This window comes from Pongo abelii, chromosome 7 (genome assembly GCF_028885655.2).
Source record: "Pongo abelii isolate AG06213 chromosome 7, NHGRI_mPonAbe1-v2.0_pri, whole genome shotgun sequence".
In the NCBI taxonomy this organism is placed as follows: Eukaryota; Metazoa; Chordata; class Mammalia; order Primates; family Hominidae; genus Pongo; species Pongo abelii.
In genome coordinates this window covers 116589190-116607821 of record NC_071992.2, presented here as the reverse complement: position 1 = coordinate 116607821, position 18632 = coordinate 116589190, and the positions used below count along the sequence as shown (strand labels likewise).

Genomic DNA, 18632 nt, shown 5'->3' with positions numbered 1-18632 from the left:
AGATTAGGGGCCAGCTTCTTGCAGAGCCTGGTACATAATATATGCTCAGCAAACATTTGTGGACTCAGAGGCTTCAAGCATTCCTGAATCTGGCCCTCCTTACCCAACATACTCGGGAAAATGCTTATTTTCAGGAAAACTCAGATGAACCAAATCCTAGCAGGTCCAGAAGCAGAGGCGTAGAGTGAATAAATTTTATTCTTGATCTTCTATTTGGTAAGACATGAAGTAGAAATTGTCTGTTATTTACTATTGGGGCCTTTAAATATTGAATTACCATGGCTCGGTGCCCTCAGTAGGGTATACAATAGATTTTAATAAGTATTTCATATTTATCCCAGATTTCTCAAAATACTAAAATGGAAATTTCTTTGTCTAGTTTCCAACTTCCGTATATCTTATATGAATATTTATCATTTTCCCCCTTTCTATAGAAACTACTACATTTTTAAAGAAACTATTTAGATCTTAGATGGCTATTGGTATTTATAATCAATCTGAAATAATAACAAGTAGTTACTGTGTACTGAGTTTGGTACCAAACACTTCACCTGTAATAGCTTAATTTTTACAATAGCTTTATGAGCTAGCATTAGAATTAGTCCAATTTAACAAATGAAGAAGCTGAGGAACAATTTTCCCAAAGTCATACTGTTAATGTTGGAGGCAGTATTTGATTTCTAGAACCTGCTCTGACCTATTACATTAATGTGGTTTCTTTCTAAAGCTGATAAAATCAATCGTATCAGTAAAACAATGAGTCAAATGACTGAGTCCTAAACTAACATACTTTTACTATATTTTGGAATCATGTAATGTAATAAAATTCCCCAACTTTATGGGTTTGGTGTAATGAATTTTGTTAAATGTATACAATTACCGCCACCACGATCAAGGTTGAAATTTTTTTTTTGCCTTTAAAAGTCCCCTTGTCCTTGAAGGAAACCAAAATATTTCATCTCAAAATGTACTACTATGACATATTTCAAGATGGCTGTGTAGAGAGCTGGAAATATCAGAATAGCTGAAAAGCTGCCTTTTGTGGAGGAGATTTGCACCTGTAGAGAGAATCTGTATTGATGCAGCCAGGCTTTCTCTGAAGTCCTCTCTTGTTCAGATTTAGGAAAGAATCACAGAGAGTCTGACACCTTTAAAGGTCTGAAACAAATGTTTACCAACTATTCTTTCTGAGAGCTGCTACCTGTGGGTTTCCTCTGTATACTAAGACCACCTTTGCTGGCCAGGTCTCTCCTCTTCTTCCCATGACCTGTCTTGCCACCATAACCTGATTCGCCACCATAACCTGTTTTTGGTACCATGCCGCTTTTTTCTGTAATCTCAAGATGGTATAAAACCATCAACCGTCTGGCCATTTCTTTGAGATCTTATATTTTGTAAGACTCCCGCACATGTTAGTAAATTTGTACGCCTTTTTTCCTATGAATCGGCCTTTTGCCAGTTCGTTTTTTAGTGAACCTTCAGAGGATGAAGGGGAAGTTTGCCCTTAGCCCCGATAATCTTTTTGCTCTCAATCCCCTTCATTCAGCCCTGACCCCAGGCCTCCGACATCCACTCTGTGTCATGAGAGTTCCAGACACAGGATTTTGTTCCAGCAAGTCCCCAGTAAGGTCAGCAGTTCAATCATCATCATCATTCTCATTTTATAGGTAAAGAGTCTGAGGCCGGGCATGGTGGTTCACACCTGCAATCCCAGCGCTCTGGGAGGCCAAGGTGGGTGGACTGCCTGAGCTCGGGAGTTCAAGACCAGCCTGGGCAACATGGCAAAACCCTGTCTGTTCCAAAAATACAAAAAATTAGCCAGGCATGGTGGTGCTCCTGTAATCTCAGCTATTCAGGAGCCTGAGGTGGGAGGATCGCTTGAGCCTGGGAGTGTAGGTTGCAGTGAGCTCAGATTGCGCCACTGCACTCCAACCTGGGTGACAGAGTGAGACCCTGTCTCAAAAAAAAAAAAAAAAAAAAAAAATGAAGAGTCTGAGTAGGGTTGCTAGATTTAGCAAATACAAATACAAAGTCTCCCAATTAAATTTAAATTACAAATCAACAACAATTTTTTTTTAGTATAAGTATGTCCCATGCACCACTTGATACACATTTAACTGAGCATCCTGTATTTTATCTGGCCACCCTAAGTCTGAGACTGAAAGGTTGGGTGATCTCTCCCAGATACTTCTCAGCTAGTTTTTATTTCTCCTATTCAGTGGAGGAAGTGAAACGGCTCAGAATTCTTAATCTGATTTAACACAGAGCACTGTAAAAAAGGAAATAGTAGAAAGGTCCCCATCTGTGTGTGTGTTTGGGGAATATGAGTTTATTTCCAGTTTATTTCCAGTTTAGTTCTGCATCCTGATAGAATAGTTTTCATCTATATAATTAACTGATTATTTGCTTAAGAAATATTTACTAAGTTTCTATTATATGCCATGCATTCTGTTAAATTAGGACTATTACTTTAGCATGTGTGATCTTTGGCTTTAAGAATTGGACTTAAATTTTGCATGTTGGATAACTGAGATTGAGGGGCAGTACCTGGCACAGGTGAGGTGGCCTCCACTCCATCTCAGCCAGGGTATGTGGGGAGCTAATGCATAAAAACTGGACCTGGGTTGGCCAGGTGCAGTGGCTCACACCTGGAATCCCAGCATTTTGGGAGGCCAAGGTGGGTGGATCACTTCAGCTCAAGAGTTTGAGACCTGCCTGGGCAACATGGTAAAACCCCGTCTCTACTAAAATACAAAAAATTAGCCAGGTGTGGTGACATGTTCCTATAATCCCAGCTACTTGGGAGAATGAGGCGTGAGAATTGCTTGAACCCAGGAGGCACAGATTGCAGTGAGCTGAGATCCCACCACTGCACTCCAGGCTGGGCAACAGAGGGAGACTCTGTCTCAAAACAAAAACCAAAACAAAGAAAAGCTGGACCTTGGGAAGAGGTGGATGTGTTTCCATGGGCTCTGCTGTGACCTGCGCCCTCTGTCATCCTCACCTGCAGTCCTGTTCCCAGTGAGGCTCCCTCGGGCTCTGGCAGCTTTTTGACCCTCTGCTGCTCAGTGCTGCCCATCTTCCTGCCATGTGAACTGTCTGGCCCCACCTTTTTCTGTGCCTTTAGATAAAAAAAAACCAGTTTGATTTATGCACCTGCTCTTGCTGGCACCACCCTGCCCAAATAGATTTAAAGAAATCTGTGAGGGAAACATTTAATCAGCTCATTTCAGCCAAGTTACAGATGAGGCCATCCTGTGTAAGTGATATGGGGCTCTGTGAACAGTGATATGGGGCTCTGTTTCTTTGCACTCTGCCAGCATCAGACATGGCAATGGGGACAAGTTGGGAAAGCTTGCAAAGGACCTGTCAGCAGGAGGGGAGGGCTGTGCAGCCTGTATGCGCTGGTTCAGTTGTCCTCCCTGCCAAGTGCTGACCCAACTTGGCTGCTTCCCCTCTGACCTAACCTGATCTCCTCTTTCCCTACCCATACCTCCTTTTCCTATCAGGCTGGCCCACTCTTTGTCTCTGGCTGGCTCACTTCCTCTGCCTGGGATGACTCCCGGTTTTAGTCTACCTGTCAAGGGAGCAATCGTTTCTCAAAGCCCACCTCAGTCCCATCTCCTCCAGGAAGTTCCACCTTGATTGCATGAGATGCCTTTCTCTGATTGCTGTGCCACTTCATGTTTCAACCTTGTCATGCTCCTTCCTCTTTTTGTGTTTATATTTTGTCTCCCCTGATTATTTACAAGCAAAACCCAAATATTTGAATGAAGGGACAGGATGAAGTCTTGTAGGTATGGAACACCCAGCATGAAATTCTGCCTTGGTAGTTGCTTAGCAGAGATTTGGTGGAAAAGGTGATGGTGATGATGATGACAGCAGTGAGAAGACTGAGTCCATCTTCTGCCAGTCATTAGCTTGGATGTCCTAGTTTGAAGTCACTTCATCTCCCTGAGTCTGGGGTTGCTCCTGCTCAAGGTGGAAGATGACAATGTTCACGGTGCTGAGGATCTGTCTACCTCGTAGTGTTGTTTTGAGGAACAAATGGGATAATATGCAAGCTCTAGGCCATGCTCTTAGGTGCTAGATGCCACCACCCAGACTCTGAGCTGTGGCCCTTTATCTGGTGAATTTGGGTTTTTAACTACAAGGGGACTTGGAGAGGTGGGATGAATGAGTCGACATTAGAAACAGACACTGTTTGTGTCTAATTCCACTTGTCCCAGGCCGTCACCGTTTTGGCATAGGTATAGGGGGGTGTGAATGCAGTAAGGTGGGGGAAGTAGGTGACATTTTCAACTGGCCTGTAAAGGCCTCTTCATGTTAAAAGGCAGAGCTGTACAAAGGGGAAGTTGGTACAGAAGATTGTTCTGGGATTTTTTGCTTGTTTGTTTTGTTTTGTTTTGTTTGAGAAGGAGTCACGCTCTTTCACCTAGGCTACAGTGAGGTGGTACGATCTCAGCTCACTGCAACCTCCACCCCCCCAAGTTCAAGTGATTCTCCTGCCTCAGCCTCCCGGGTACCTGGGATTACAGGTGCCTGCCACCACACCTGGCTAATTTTTGTATTTTTAGTAGAGAGGGGGTTTTGCCATGTTGGCCAGGCTGGTCTTGAACTCCTGACCTCAGGTGATCTGCCTGCCTCGGCCTCCCAAAGTGCTAGGATTACAGGCACGAGCCATCGCACCCGCCCTGTTCTGGGGTTTATGAAAATATTTGTCAGATCACAGTCTTAAAAAAACCCCACAATACCCCAAACAAACGAAAACACCACATAATAAAAGAACAGAACAGGTATGTTTTCCTTTTGATCTCTTTAGTTTTTTGAAAGACAGGTAGGGCTGAACTGTAGTACCAGATACTTCTCAGTATGCTGGTGGTTTTGATAGCTCAACTGTGTACTGAGACCCATGGAAAAGGTCTTCTTTTGGTGGAGTTGAATTTGGATTTGATTGGTGACTTTTGGCACGTTTAACTACTCAGTTTCCTTTATGTTCATTGTCCCCTTTAGATCAGTATCCGAGAAGGGAGGGGAAAGATTCCTTGACAAGTCAGCTCAGGTTGTAAACCTGCTGGGAAGGTTTCTGCTCTGTGATAGGTATTAGAACCTTAATCCTTGTTGATTTTTCCCCAGATCTTGGCCTCAGGGCTTCCCCAAGATACTGTCTTGCAGATGGATAACTCAGGCAGCCCTGTTAATTCAAGGCTGCTGTGATTAGAACTGATTCGGGAACATCTGCGACATTTACGAACACATGCCAATGAAGACAATTGCCTTTTAAAGATCACTTAATCAGTTAGCCAAGAAATAATTGCATGCAAAGAAGTCAAATTCTTGCTTCTGTTTAATGGAATTAGCAGAGATGGGTGCATCAATCCCAGGTTGTTTCAGCAGCCCTGCCTGGGATAATGCTCCAACTGGGATGCTTTTTGACAGTCTCTGGAAGGGCAGAAAAATTTCCTTGAGTTTAAAAGAAACAGAATTGTTGCTATAATGTCTTGTTTGTTTGTTTGTTTGTTTGAGATAGAGTCTTGCTCTGTCGCCCAGGCTGGAGTGCAGTGGCGCGATCTCGGCTCACTGCAAGCTCCGCCTCCCGGGTTCACACCATTCTCCTGCCTCAGCCTCCGGAGTAGCTGGGACTACAGGCACCCACCACGCCTGGCTAATTTTTTTGTATTTTTAGTAGAGACGGGGTTTCACCGCGTTGGCCAGGATGGTCTCGATCTCCTGACCTCGTGATCCGCCCGCCTCGGCCTCCCAAAGTGCTGAGATTACAGGCGTGACCCACCACGCCCGGCCTATAATAATTTATACTAGGTTTAATCGTACTCTAGCCTGGACCACAGGAGTGAGACCTTGTCTCAAAAAAAAAAAAAAAAAAAAAATTATACTAGGTTTAGATGAGAGATTGCAAACTTAAATGGCTACAGGAAAGTACTATATATATATATATATATACACACATATATATATGCGTGTGTGTGTGTGTGTATACATATATATATATATATATATATATATATTTTTTTTTTTTTTGAGACAAGGTCTCACTCCTGTGGCCCAGGCTGGAGTGCAGTGGTGTGATCTCGGCTCACTGCCGCCTTAGCCTTGAAGTCTCCAGCTCAGGTTAGTCTCCCACCTCAACCTCCTGAGTAGCTGGGACTACAGGCACATGCTACCACACTTGGCTTAATTTTTTGTATATTTAGTAGAGACAACATCTTGCCATGTTACCTAGGCTGGTCTTAAACTCATAGGCTCAAGCAATCTTCCCACCTAGGCCTCCCAAAGTGTTGGGATGACAGGCGTGAGCCACCGCAGCCAATTGGCAGGTACTTTAAATGAGAGATGAGGATCAGGTGACCAACAAACAGTGGAGAGTGGTGGGAACGGTTTAGGTCCCCTCACCAGACAGTTGCCTGAGTGTGAACCCGTTGATTCCAGATCTCAGTTTTCAAGAGAAGCCAGAACATCAGTTTTTTTTAAATAAACTTTATTTTTTGAAACAGTTTTAGTTTACAGAAAAGATAGGACAGAGGGTTTCCATATAATCCACAGTTTCCTCTGTTATTAAGGTTTTATATTAATATGGTACATTCATTACAATTAACAAATCAGTATTTATACATTCTTATTAACTACAATCTATAACTTTTCAGACCTCCTTAGTGTTTATCTAACGTCCTATTTCTCTTCCAGGACTCTGGCCAGTGTACCACATTACATTGAGTTGTTAGGTCTCCTTAAGTTCCTCTTGACTGTAACAGTTTCTTAGATTTTCCTTATGTTTAATGACCTTGATAATTCTAAGGAGTACTTGTCAGATATTTTGTAGAATATCCTTCTTGGAATTTGTCTTATATTTTCCACATAATTAGATGGGGGTTATGGGTTGGGGGGATGAAGACCCCAGAGATAAAGTGCCACTCTAATCACATCGTATCAAGAGTACCTACTATCCTCTGACTTAAACTCTTGATGTTGGTCTTCATCACCTGGGTGAGGTAGTATTTGTCAGTTTTCTCCACTGTAAAGTTACTCTTTTGTCCTCTCTTTCCATAGTATCCTCTTTGGAAGGAAGTCACCACATGCAGCCCACACTGAGAGTGGGGATTTATGCTCCCCATTCTTGAGGAGTATCTATAGAAATTATCTGATGTGGCTGGGCGCAGTGGCTCACACCTGTAATCCCAACATTTTGGGAGGCCGAGGTTGGTGGATCACCTGAGGTCAGGAGTTTGAGACCAGCCTGACCAACATGGAGAAACCCCGTCTCTACTAAAAATACAAAATTAGCCAGGCATAGTGGCACATACTTGTAATCCCAGCTACTCGGGAGGCGAGGCAGGAGAATTACTCAAACCCAGGAGGCAGAGGTTGCAGTGAGCCAAGATCACGCCATTGCACTCCAGCCTGGGCAACAAGAGCAAGACTCTGTCTCCAAAAAAAAAAAAAAAAAAAGAAAAAGAAAGAAAAGAAAAGATGTTCTTCTGCATAAGAGATTTGTCTAGTCGCTCCTATTTATTTAAAACAAGTCTATAAGGACTCATGGATATTCACTTTATACTTTGGGTTATATTTCACTACTACTTGGTTGGTCAAATTGTTCCATCTTGGCCCATGGAAGCTCTTTCATTTTGCTCCTTTGTCTCTGACATACTCCCATTCCTGATTTGTTTTTTTTCATTTGTTTTGAATGTTTCCTTTCTTTCTGGAGCTACAAGGTACTCCAGGCCCATCATGTATATTTCCTGCCTCAGCCCTAGAAATCAGCCATTTCTCCACAGATCCTTGGTTGCACTGATTGTAGAATGGTATTGGAAACTAAGATCTGGGCACTAGATATGTTCATTGCTACTGGAGTGTTGTTGCATCTAGGTCCTCTCAGCTGACAGCAAGGAAATATATGTGTGTATACTAACCCATGTATACAGACACATGAATAAATCTTTCTATATGTAATCATCTGTATCTATATTAAACTAAACATGTGGTCATACTAATATATTCAACTCTAGTGCATTACCACATGGATCATTCTAGCCTCTTCCCCTTATGTGTAAACTGCCACTACAACAGTTGGAAACCTGACTCCCACTATCTGCCATTCATTTACTTGTTTGATTCTGTATACACATGTAGCAGTATAGTGCTGTTAACCTATACTCCTGTGAGAAACAACTTTATCAGCCAGAGTCCAATGCCTGTGTACAGTTAGTTTCTTTGCCTTTAGTATACAGACTCCACTTATTTTCAAAGTGACTTAGGTCAGCACTTTTTTTCTCACCACGTTCAGTGAGTTGGTTTCATACATTTGTAATATAGCTTTATCACATTCCACATTCCATCCTCAGATTCCACCAACCTCCTAAATTATTTCTAAAAATATTTGCACACATGAAGCTTCTGTTGTAAAGTTCAGAAAACATGAAGTTCTGTTGTAATTTTGACTAATGCATAGTGTCATGAATCCACAATTCTAGTTTCATATAGACTAGTTTTATTGCCCTAAAAAACTCCATGTGTTTCAGCTATTCTGTACCTCCCTGCCCCAAAACTTTGCAGCTGTTGATCTTTTTATAAAGTGTCTATACTTTTGGCTTTTCCAGAATGTCATATAATTGAAATCATATAGTATATAGCTTTTCCAGACTGACTCCTGTCACTTAGCAGTATTTATTTACGTTTCATTCATGTCTTTTGTGTTTTGATAGCTTATTTCATTTTATTTCTGAATAACACATTTCATTGTATGGATATATCACAATTTGCTTATCCATTCACAGACTGAAGGACATATTTGTTGTTTAAATTTTGGGGGTTATGAATAAAGTTGCCATAAACATTTTGTATGGACAGTTTTCAAATCAGTTGGGTATTTATTGCTGGATTGTAGAGTAAGACTGTGTTTAGCTTTGTAAGAAATTGCCAAACTGTCTTTCAAAGTGGTTGTAATATTCTGTATTCTCTTCAAGATACAAGTTTTTAAAATTTTAAATCACACAAATAACTGCTGGTACCAAATTCCGGTTATCTAAAAATCAAACAACCAACCACCAAAAAAATGCATCAGGGAAGTGTGTTTTGCCCACGGGCAGGCAGTTAATAACCATTCCAGATGTTAGACCAATGTTTTCCAATAGAACTTTTGTGCCGATGGAAATGCTCTATATCTGCTTTGCCCAACTCAATAGCAAATTACAATATTTCAAGTGGCTAGTAAGCATTTGAAATGTGGCTAGCAAGACTGAAGATTGAATTTTAAAATTTTATATGATTTTAATTAGGTTTAAATTTACTCACAGGTGGCTAATGCCCACCATATTAGATGGCACAATTCTAGGTCATTGTAAGAATTTTGGGTTTACTTGAGTGAGATGAGAAGTTGAGGATGATTTTGAGCAAGGCAGTGGAATGATCTGACTTACTTTTCTTATTTTAATAGATGATAGAGTCTTGCTCTGTTGCCCAGGCTGGAGGGCAGTGGCTAGCCTTCAACTCCTGGGCTCAAGCAACCCTCCTGCCTCAGCCTCCCAAGTAGCTGGGACTACAGGTGTGCATGACTGCACCTGGCTGACTTACACTTTTAACGTATCACTTTAGGCTGGATGCAGTGGCTCATACCTGTAATCCCAGCACTTTGGGAGGCCAAGGCAGCCAGATCACCTGAGGTCAGGAGTTCGAGACCAGCTTGGCCAACATGGTGAAACCCCATCTCTACTAAAAATACAAGAATTAGCTGGGCATGGTGGTGCACACCTGTAGTCCCAACTACTCAGGAGATGAGGCAGGAGAATCACTTGAACCTAGGAGGCGGAGGTTGCAGTGAGCCAAGATCATACCACTGCACTCGAGCCTGGGTGACAGAGCGAGACTCTGTCTCAAAAAAATAAAATAAAATAAAAATAAAGTATCACTTTAGATTCTGTGTTAGGAATAGACTGAAGGAGTCACAGGTAGAAGCGGAGAGACTTGTTGGAAGGCTACTGCAATAATCTAGAAAAGAGATGATAGTGGCTTGGACCGGGGTGACGGTAGTGGGCATGGAGAGAAGTTATCGGATTGTTGACTTTTTTGAAGTTAGGGCCTATCTATGCAAGGTAAATATTTGTCAGATACTCACTGTATTTGTGACAAAGGCCATGGAATTAAAAAATCTTACTGTTTGCAGCCTCATTTTTCTTATTCCATCTTTCATTTTCTTTAAGCCACTGAGTATGGTAATAGTAAGATTTCAGCCCTCCTGCTCTAGAGGTACCATGTCAAAACCTGATTGGGTTTCTGAGTGGTTTCCTTTCTCTTATTTTCAGGAGAATGATTCTGTGCCTTACCTTCAAGCTGCCACTACAAGTGTAGGGCTGGAATAAAGATGCACACTTTTAGCTCTTAATTTTAAAATTATTTTTTATGCATCCACTTTTTAGGTTCCATAAAAATAATTACTACCGTGGTCGTGGGTCATATATGAGTAAGTGGGAGAGAAGGGCCTGGCTGGTTTCTACTTGGGATCATATGTCAGCCTTATTGGAATTCTGTAACCAGCACTGGTCCAATAGAAATATAATGTGAGTCACCCGGCTGGGTGTGGTGGCTCACACCTGTAATCCCAGCACTTTGGGAGGCAGAGGCAGGTGGATCACCTAATGTCGGGAGTTTGAGACCAGCCTGGCCAACACGGAGAAACACTGTCTCTACTAAAATTCAAAATTAGCCTGCCGTAGTGGCACATGTCTGTAATCCCAGCTACTCGGGAGGCTGAGGCAGGAGAATTGCTCGAACCTGGGAGGCAGAGGTTGCAGTGAGCCGAGATTGAGCCATTGCACTCCAACCTGGGCAACAGGAGTAAAACTCCGTCTCAAAAAAAAAAAAGAAAGAAAGAAAGAAATATGAGTCACCTATGTAATTTAAAATTTTCTGATAGGCACGTTAAAAAGAGTAAAAGGAAACAGATGGAATTAATTTTAATAATATATTTTATTTAATTCAATATATCCAAAATATTATCATTTCAACATGTAATCAATATAAAAAATTATCAGTGAGATATTTTACATTCTCTTTTCTTTGAAATGTGGAATGTATTTTACACCTACAACACATCTCAATCCAAACTAGCCACGCTCAAGTGTTCATTCGCCACAGGTGGCTGGTGGCTAATGCATTAGGTAACACAGCTGTAAGCATTTGTCAAGTTCAGATTTGGTGGAGGTAGGGTTGAGAAATTTAATTCCCGTTGTCATTGATATCACAGACACTATTGTGGAATGAATCAAGATAATATTGTATGATGTGAGCAGTGGCTAGTCTTGTAAAACAAATGAAAAATAAAAATACATCTCAGCTCTACCAAACTTAAACTGGAGCTGTCAGTCTGTGATATGTCTAGGAACGTCTCCAGAATATATACTGAAATAAATTCATCCTTAAGAAAATCAAATTGTCCTCTTTTCCCCCTTTGGGCCACCAGGTAGGCTTAATTTGAAATAAAGTGCTAGGATGGGACTTGCCCTAAAGGAGGCTTTAGTAATCTCATCAACCCTGAACTGGAGGCTCACCTGCCTTAACAGTGTTTCCTGGATCTTTCAGCTAAGGCGGGTCTTTGGAAATTGCCTGCCACCCTTCCCACCGAAGTACTATCTGGCAATGACCACAGCTATGGCTGATGAGAGGAGGGACCAACTGGAACAATATTTGCAAAATGGTATGTATTTGCAGGGTTTTTTAAAAAACAGATTTATTGCAATGTAAGTTGTATGCCACAAAATTCACCTGCTAAAGTGTACAATTCTTTTACAATATATTTATGTAATTAATTGTGCGACCATTATCATAATCTAATTTTAGAATATTGTCACTACCCCCAAAAGAAACCTCATACCCACTGGCAATCACTTCCTCTTTCCCTCCCCCACCACGCCCTGGCAACTACCACTATAATTTTTATCTCTAAAACTTTGCCTATTCTGGACGTTTCATATATAAGGGATCATATAATATGTGTTCTTTGTATTTGGTTTTAAAAATACCTTTTTTTTTTTTTAAGAGATGAGGTCTGGCTGGATATGGTGGCTCACACCTGTAATCTCAGCACTTTGGGAAGCTGAGGCAGGAGGATCACTTGAGGCCAGGAGTTCAAGACCAGCCTGAGCAACATAGAGAGAGCCGGTCTCTAAACAAAATTTTAAAAATTAGTCAGGTATGGTGGTGCATGCCTATAATCCCAGCTACTCAGGAAGCTGAGGTGGGAGGATAGCTTGAGCACAGGAAGCTGAGGCTGCAGTGAGCTGTGATTGCACCACTGCACTCCAGCCTAGGTGACACAGCAAGACAGTGACTCCAAAAAAGATTAAAAAAATAAATAAATAAATAAAAGAGATGAGGTCTCACTATGTTGCCCAGGCTGCTCTCAAATTTCTGGGCTCAAGTGATCCTCCTGCCTCAGCTTCCTAAAGTGTTAGGATTACAGGTGTGAGCCACCACACCCAGCCTAAATGTCTCAGCAGTTATATGTTTGCAGATTTTATTTTTTGAGACAGGATATTTCCCTGTTGCCCAGGCTGGAGTACAGTGGCACAATCATGGCTAACTATAGCCTTGATCTCCTGGGGTCAAGCAATCCTCCCACCACAGCTTTCTGAGAAGCTGGGACTATATGTGCAACGCTCCATGCCTGGCCAATTAAAAAAAAAATTTTTTTTTATAGAGGTGGGGTCTCACTATATTGCCCAGGTTAGTCTCAAACTCCTGGCCTCAAGCAATCCTCCCATGTCAGCCTCCCAAAGTGCTGGGATTACAGATATGAGCCACTGCACCCAATATTTAATTTTTTTTTTTTTTTTTTAAGACAGAGTCTCACTCTGTCGCCCAGGCTGGAGTGCAGTGGTGTGACCTTGGCTCACTACAACCTCTGCCTACCAGGTTCAAGCGATTCTCCTGCCTCAGCCTCTCTAGTAGCTGGGATTACAGGTGCTTGCCACCATGCTTAGCTAATTTTTGTATTTTTTTTAGTACAGTTGGGGTTTCATCATGTTGGCCAGGCTGGTCTCGAGCTCCTGATCTCAAATGATCTGCCCACTTCAGCTTCCCAAAGTACTGAGATTACAGGGGTGAGCCACCATGCCTGGCCTACTTTATATTTAGAGTCACACTTGGGTGCTGTATTTTGGCTTTGATTGGGAGGTTAAAAAAAAATGTTTCTGGATTAGGAATGAACAAAAGGATGAGATGAACTGCTTACAGGAAAGCTCTTAAGAGATATCAGAGGTCTTTATTAGCAGTGCCAGAGCTAGTGCCTCCATGTTAGTCCTTACCAGGAAGCCATGCTAAGGCACCAAGGACATTCAGCTCTGGCCCCTGTGAGGCTTACAGTACAACGGCTTGCCCTTCGCCTGGGTCCTGGAAATGCTGTGTACAGCAAAACTGCGGTTGGCAAGATTAGGCTCTCACGGAAAAGAGGATGTTGAGGGGAAATGGCAAAACTGGCACTTAAAGACTTAAAGTTTTTAAAATTGGAAAAGTGTATACACATAATATTTTTTAAAATATAAACTACCTAAAAGAATATACAATGAAAGGTAAGTTCCCTTTCCACCCCAGGCTGTTTGTATATTCCCTAGCAGCAATTTGCGTGTATATAGATCCCTTTTTGCTCAACACCAATTGAAGTTTACTATACATACTTTTCTGTAGCTGATTTTCAGAGCTTTTTATTCTGAAAGTTTGGTTTACAGAAAAGTTGCAAACATAATACTAAGCATTTCTGTATACACCACCCAGATTTCCCAGATGTTTACATTTTATATTTGTCTTATCATTCTTTTTTCCTTGTGTGTGTATGTGTATATATGAATCTCTCTATATCTTTTTTTTAGACTCACTTGAATGTTACACACCTCAGCCATCTTATTTTAAGATACTTTGTGAATTTGGGAGGCTGAGGTGGGCAGATCACCTGAGGCCAGGAGTTCAAGACCAGCCTGGCCTACATGGCAAAACCCTGTCTCTACTAAACATACAAAAAATTAGCTGGCCATGGTGGCGGGTGCCTGCAATCCCAGCAACTTGGGAGGCTAAGGCAGGAGAATTGCTTGAACCCTGGAGGAGGAGGAGCAGGCTGCAGTGAGCCGAGATCATGCCATTGCACTCCAGCCTGGGCAATGAGAGTGAAACTCCATCTCAAAAAAATAAAAAATAAATAAAATACTTTGTATATTTCCTAAGATCACAGAGACTGTCTTATAGAATCACAGTATAGTTAGCAAAATCAGGAAACAACATTGATACAATAATGTTCAATATATCAAAACCAGGAAACAACATTGATACAATAATTTATCTAGAGACCTTATTCAAACTTCGCCAACAATTAGGCTCGGCATGGTAGCTCATGCCTGCAATTCCAGCACTTTGGGAGGTTAAGGCAGGAGGATCCCTTGAGCCCAGGAGTTCAAGGCCAGCCTGGGCAATATAACAAGACCCCATCTGTACCAAAAAATAAAAAATAAATAAAAATTAGCTGGGTGTAGTGGCACGTGCCTGCACCTACTTGGAAGGCTGAGGTGGGAGGATTGCTTGAGCCCAGGAGTTTCAGGCTGCAGTAAGCTCTGATCTTGCCACTGCACTCCATCCTGGGCAACAAAGACCCTGTCTCAAAAAATAAAATAAAGTCAGCAAACATAAAACTGCTGAGACATTTAGGCTGGGCGTGGTGGCTCACACCTGTAATCCCAACACTTCGGGAAGCTGAGGCAAGAGGATCACTTGAGCCCAAGAATTTGAGACCAACCTGAGCAATATAGATCTCATCTCTTTTTATTTTTTTTTAGAGTCAGTGTCTTGCTGTGTCACCCAGGCTGGAGTGCAGTGGTACAATCACAGCTCACTGCAGTCTCGACCTCCTGAGCTATGATTTGAGCAACTGCACTCCAGCTTGGGTGACAGATGGAGACCCTGTATCTAAAAATAAATAAATAAAACATCACCAACTATTATACTGATATCCTTTGTAGCTCAAGAAAAAAAGTTTTTCTCCTGTACGTTGACTTTTTTCTCTTAAAATATATATACCTTAGAAGTCATTCTACATCAGCAGTCATAGATTTATCTCATTATTTTTCATGGCTGCATGTTTTTCTTAAACATAGTAAGTAAAAATTCTAGAAGCCACCTATTTCCCATTAATTTTTTTTTGTCATGGGACCATACTTCTTTTTAGACCTGCTGAATGAGCTCTTTCAAAGTTCAAGTTCAAAATGTAATATCTTTTGAATTTTCATTCTCCCTTAGTTTGTTTTCTTGTGTCTTAGCAAAATGCTCCTTTAATACCTGGCCTTTTTACAGATGATCACAGTGCTTCAGAGTTCACTTTTCCAGGCCTGGTCTTTATTCATATCATCAGGATGACCTGTGTACTGTCTTTGACAAGGTCAAGTAGGAAGACAGTACAGCTTAGCCTCATGACTCAGAGCACAGGTTCTAGAATCAGACACAGTGTCAAATCCCACTTTAGCTCCTCACCAGCTGTGTGACCTTGGGCAAGATACCTACCTGCTCTGAGCCTCAGTTTCTTTATCCGTGAAATAGAAATAATATTTACCTCAGAGTTTGTCATGAAGATTAGATAAGCTAAAATATACAAAGTTTTTAGCCTAGTGCTTGTACTTAATAGTCATGCAGTAAATATCAGTTGGGTGAATACCTTTTTCAGCAGCTTTCCTCATTCCCAAGAACTTATGCTAATGAATATAGTTATTAATAGTTTGACTATATGCACCGTTGCAGAAAATAATGCAAGGGCTTTCCCCTCATCCACCCTGGGAATTACCCCTCAGAAAAGACAGAATGCTTTTTATAAATAGTTTCTCATGTTGCAGGGACTTTCTCTCTTCGTTTATTTTGGAAAACGTGATGTCTTTTGGAAAAGGCACAGCCTGCAATGAAGTCAGTGATGGTTTTGAATGCTGGTAGAGGATGTTTGATAAAATTAGTAAAACAGGCCAGGTGTCGTGGCGCACGCCTGTAATCCCAGCAACTTGAGAGACTGAGGCAGGAGAATTGCTTGAACCCGGGAGGCGGAGGTTGAAGTGAGCTGAGATCACGCCATTGCACTCCAGCCTGGGTGACAGAGCAAGACTCCGTCTCAAAAAAAAAACAGCAATGAAAACAGAAGGAAGAAAGAATTTGGCAGCATTTAGTAAGTATTAAGTGTAGCTGAAGCGCAGGATATAGGGGAGGATCTGTGGCAAGGGGGTGAACCAGGAGGAACCAGGCTGGGCCATACCTTGTGGGTTTGCAGTTCTCATGGGGGTGTGTCTGCCCCATCTGCTCTGCCCATATCTCCTGGCTATTTGTGTCAGGAGCTTTAAAACTAAGGGTGAAAATATTTTTGGTAAGTATAGAAGAATGAAATATTTTAAATCTCTCTGACTGCCTTATCGTTGCTTTTTTTTGGTAACATCTTGAGAACTCCTATCATTCAAAGGGGTGCTCTCGGCCGGGTGCTGTGGCTCACACCTGTAATCCCAGCATTTTGGGAGGCCAAGGCAGGCAGATCACCTGAGGTTGGGCGTTTGAGACCAGCCTGGCCAACATGATGAAACCCCATCTCTACTAAAAATACAAAAATTAGCCGGGCATGGTGGTGGGTGCCTGTAATCCCAGCTACTTCGGAGGCTGAGGCAAGAGAATCGCCTTAACCCAGGAGATGGACATTGCAGTGAGCCGAACTCACGCCACTACACTCCAGCCTGGGCGACTGGGCGAGACTCCAAAGAGGTGCTCTCAGTTGATGTTTCTTGGTTGAATTAAATTTTCAAATTACCCTGTGTCTTGCTAGGCTGGGAGTCTAGATGCAGGTTTTAAGATCTTTCTGATTCTTCATATAAACTTCATTATCATCCTGGTAGGGCAGCAAAATGGATGTTGGGTAGTATGGGTATGTATAAATGAAGTGAGATGCCTGGGAACACTGTCACCCTGGATGGGTGTCATGGGTTCCTGTTGTTAAGGCTGCCTATAGGAGGCAAGCTTTGGGGGTTTTCCTGTATTTGAGAGGTTTCAACATTCATCACTTCAGGGAGGAGACAGAGCACTGGCAAGGCGTGGAGCGATCTCTGGAGGACATAGCAATTAACAGGCAAGGCCCAGCCCTGCCCATGCTAACCTGGCTCACTGCCCATGTTTTTCAGTAACCATGGACCCAAACGTGTTGAGAAGTGATGTCTTCACTGAGTTTTTAAAACTGGCGCAGCTGGTAAGCTTGCTCTTCTTTAATGGGGGCATCATTCCTCTGCAGGACACTCTTCATGAACCAAGTGTGCAGGTACACACACATGTGTGCACTGGCCACAGCCCCACAGAGCCTGGACTTAGACAAAATATATTCATTTCAAGTCAATTGGGGGATGGTTCCTATTTTGTTCTTTTGGAGGTTTAGATTTTAGATGGAAAATGAAGTGTGTCACTTGACCTTTGGCTCATTTTATTAAGTAGATCCCTTTTTCTGTAGCCTAAGAATTATACATCTCAAAACAGGACATGAAGATGAAGACCTTCGAGTATAGTACGAGAACTACAGCCGTTATCTTTAAGGGTTCCCATAACATGTCTGTGACCCTGCTTCTGTAGCTGAGATTTCCAAATGGGCCACAGTGAAGATATCAGGAAAGCAGGCCATGCTGGCTATTCCTTGTATATTCTCTACTCCTGCCTTTATTGTAAATGAATCATGGAGAAAATTCAACATGAACAGAATGACATACAGCAACTCCCTTTCCTTTGTTGGTCTAAAGAATCATGGGTCACTTGCTCCCTAGGCTGAAACTGCTAAGTACATTTGTTTAGCACAACACTCATTCTAATGACACATAAGGAAACATTGTTATGCCTGTATGCATGAGCTTGGCTGGAAAAGCTCTGAAAGAATTTAAGTTCTGCAGTAATATGATACTAGTTAACTGGATCCTTAGCCAGGGGAGGAATGATCGGATTTGCAAAAATGAGAACACATTTCATTCATTCATTTACTCATTTATAAAATAAAATCCCATTGGGTTCTCAGAACAAATCTCATGTAAACAGGGGTTCAAATGTGTTGGGATATTTACTGGCCCAGTCAACCTGAGAAATGGCCCTAGAGCCTTCTGTTCTGTAGTGGTTCGTATTTTCACATTTGCTTGATGGTTTATATATACACACACTTTCCTATTCTTTGAAAAGTTTGCTGTGGAAGCGGTGATGATAGTAAAATTCAAATAGCACAAGTGTATACAATGAAAAGTAACTTTTCTTCCCTTATGATACCCCTCCTCAGTGACAACTGTTGTTTATAGTCTAATAGTTCATAGTGCTCTTTTGCTACACATTTCTGCACATATATAAGCATGCATATATATATACATATATACATACATGCACACATATATATACACATACATGCACACACACAACCATGTGTCACTTAACAATGTGGATTCGTTCTGATAAATGCATCATTAGGCGATTTTGTCATTGTGTGAACACCATAGAGTGTACTTACACAAACCTAGATGGTAGAGCCTACTGCCCCAGGCTACAAACCTGTATACTATGTTACTCTACTGCATACTGTAGACAATTGAAACACCGTGGTA

At 41.8% G+C, this 18632-nt stretch overlaps 1 protein-coding gene across 2 annotated transcripts in view; it reads left to right on the top strand.

Annotated features, from left to right (window-relative positions):
* The window catches only part of SNX31 (sorting nexin 31), a 76771-nt gene that overhangs the window by 1915 nt on the left and 56224 nt on the right, over positions 1-18632 (top strand). For both annotated transcript variants that reach the window (XM_063726466.1, XM_002819332.6), the window contains 2 exons: positions 11590-11704; positions 17190-17254. In XM_063726466.1, coding sequence (XP_063582536.1) covers positions 11647-11704; positions 17190-17254 — 123 coding nt within the window. In that variant the 5' untranslated portion in view covers positions 11590-11646. The remainder of the gene's footprint in view (positions 1-11589; positions 11705-17189; positions 17255-18632) is intronic.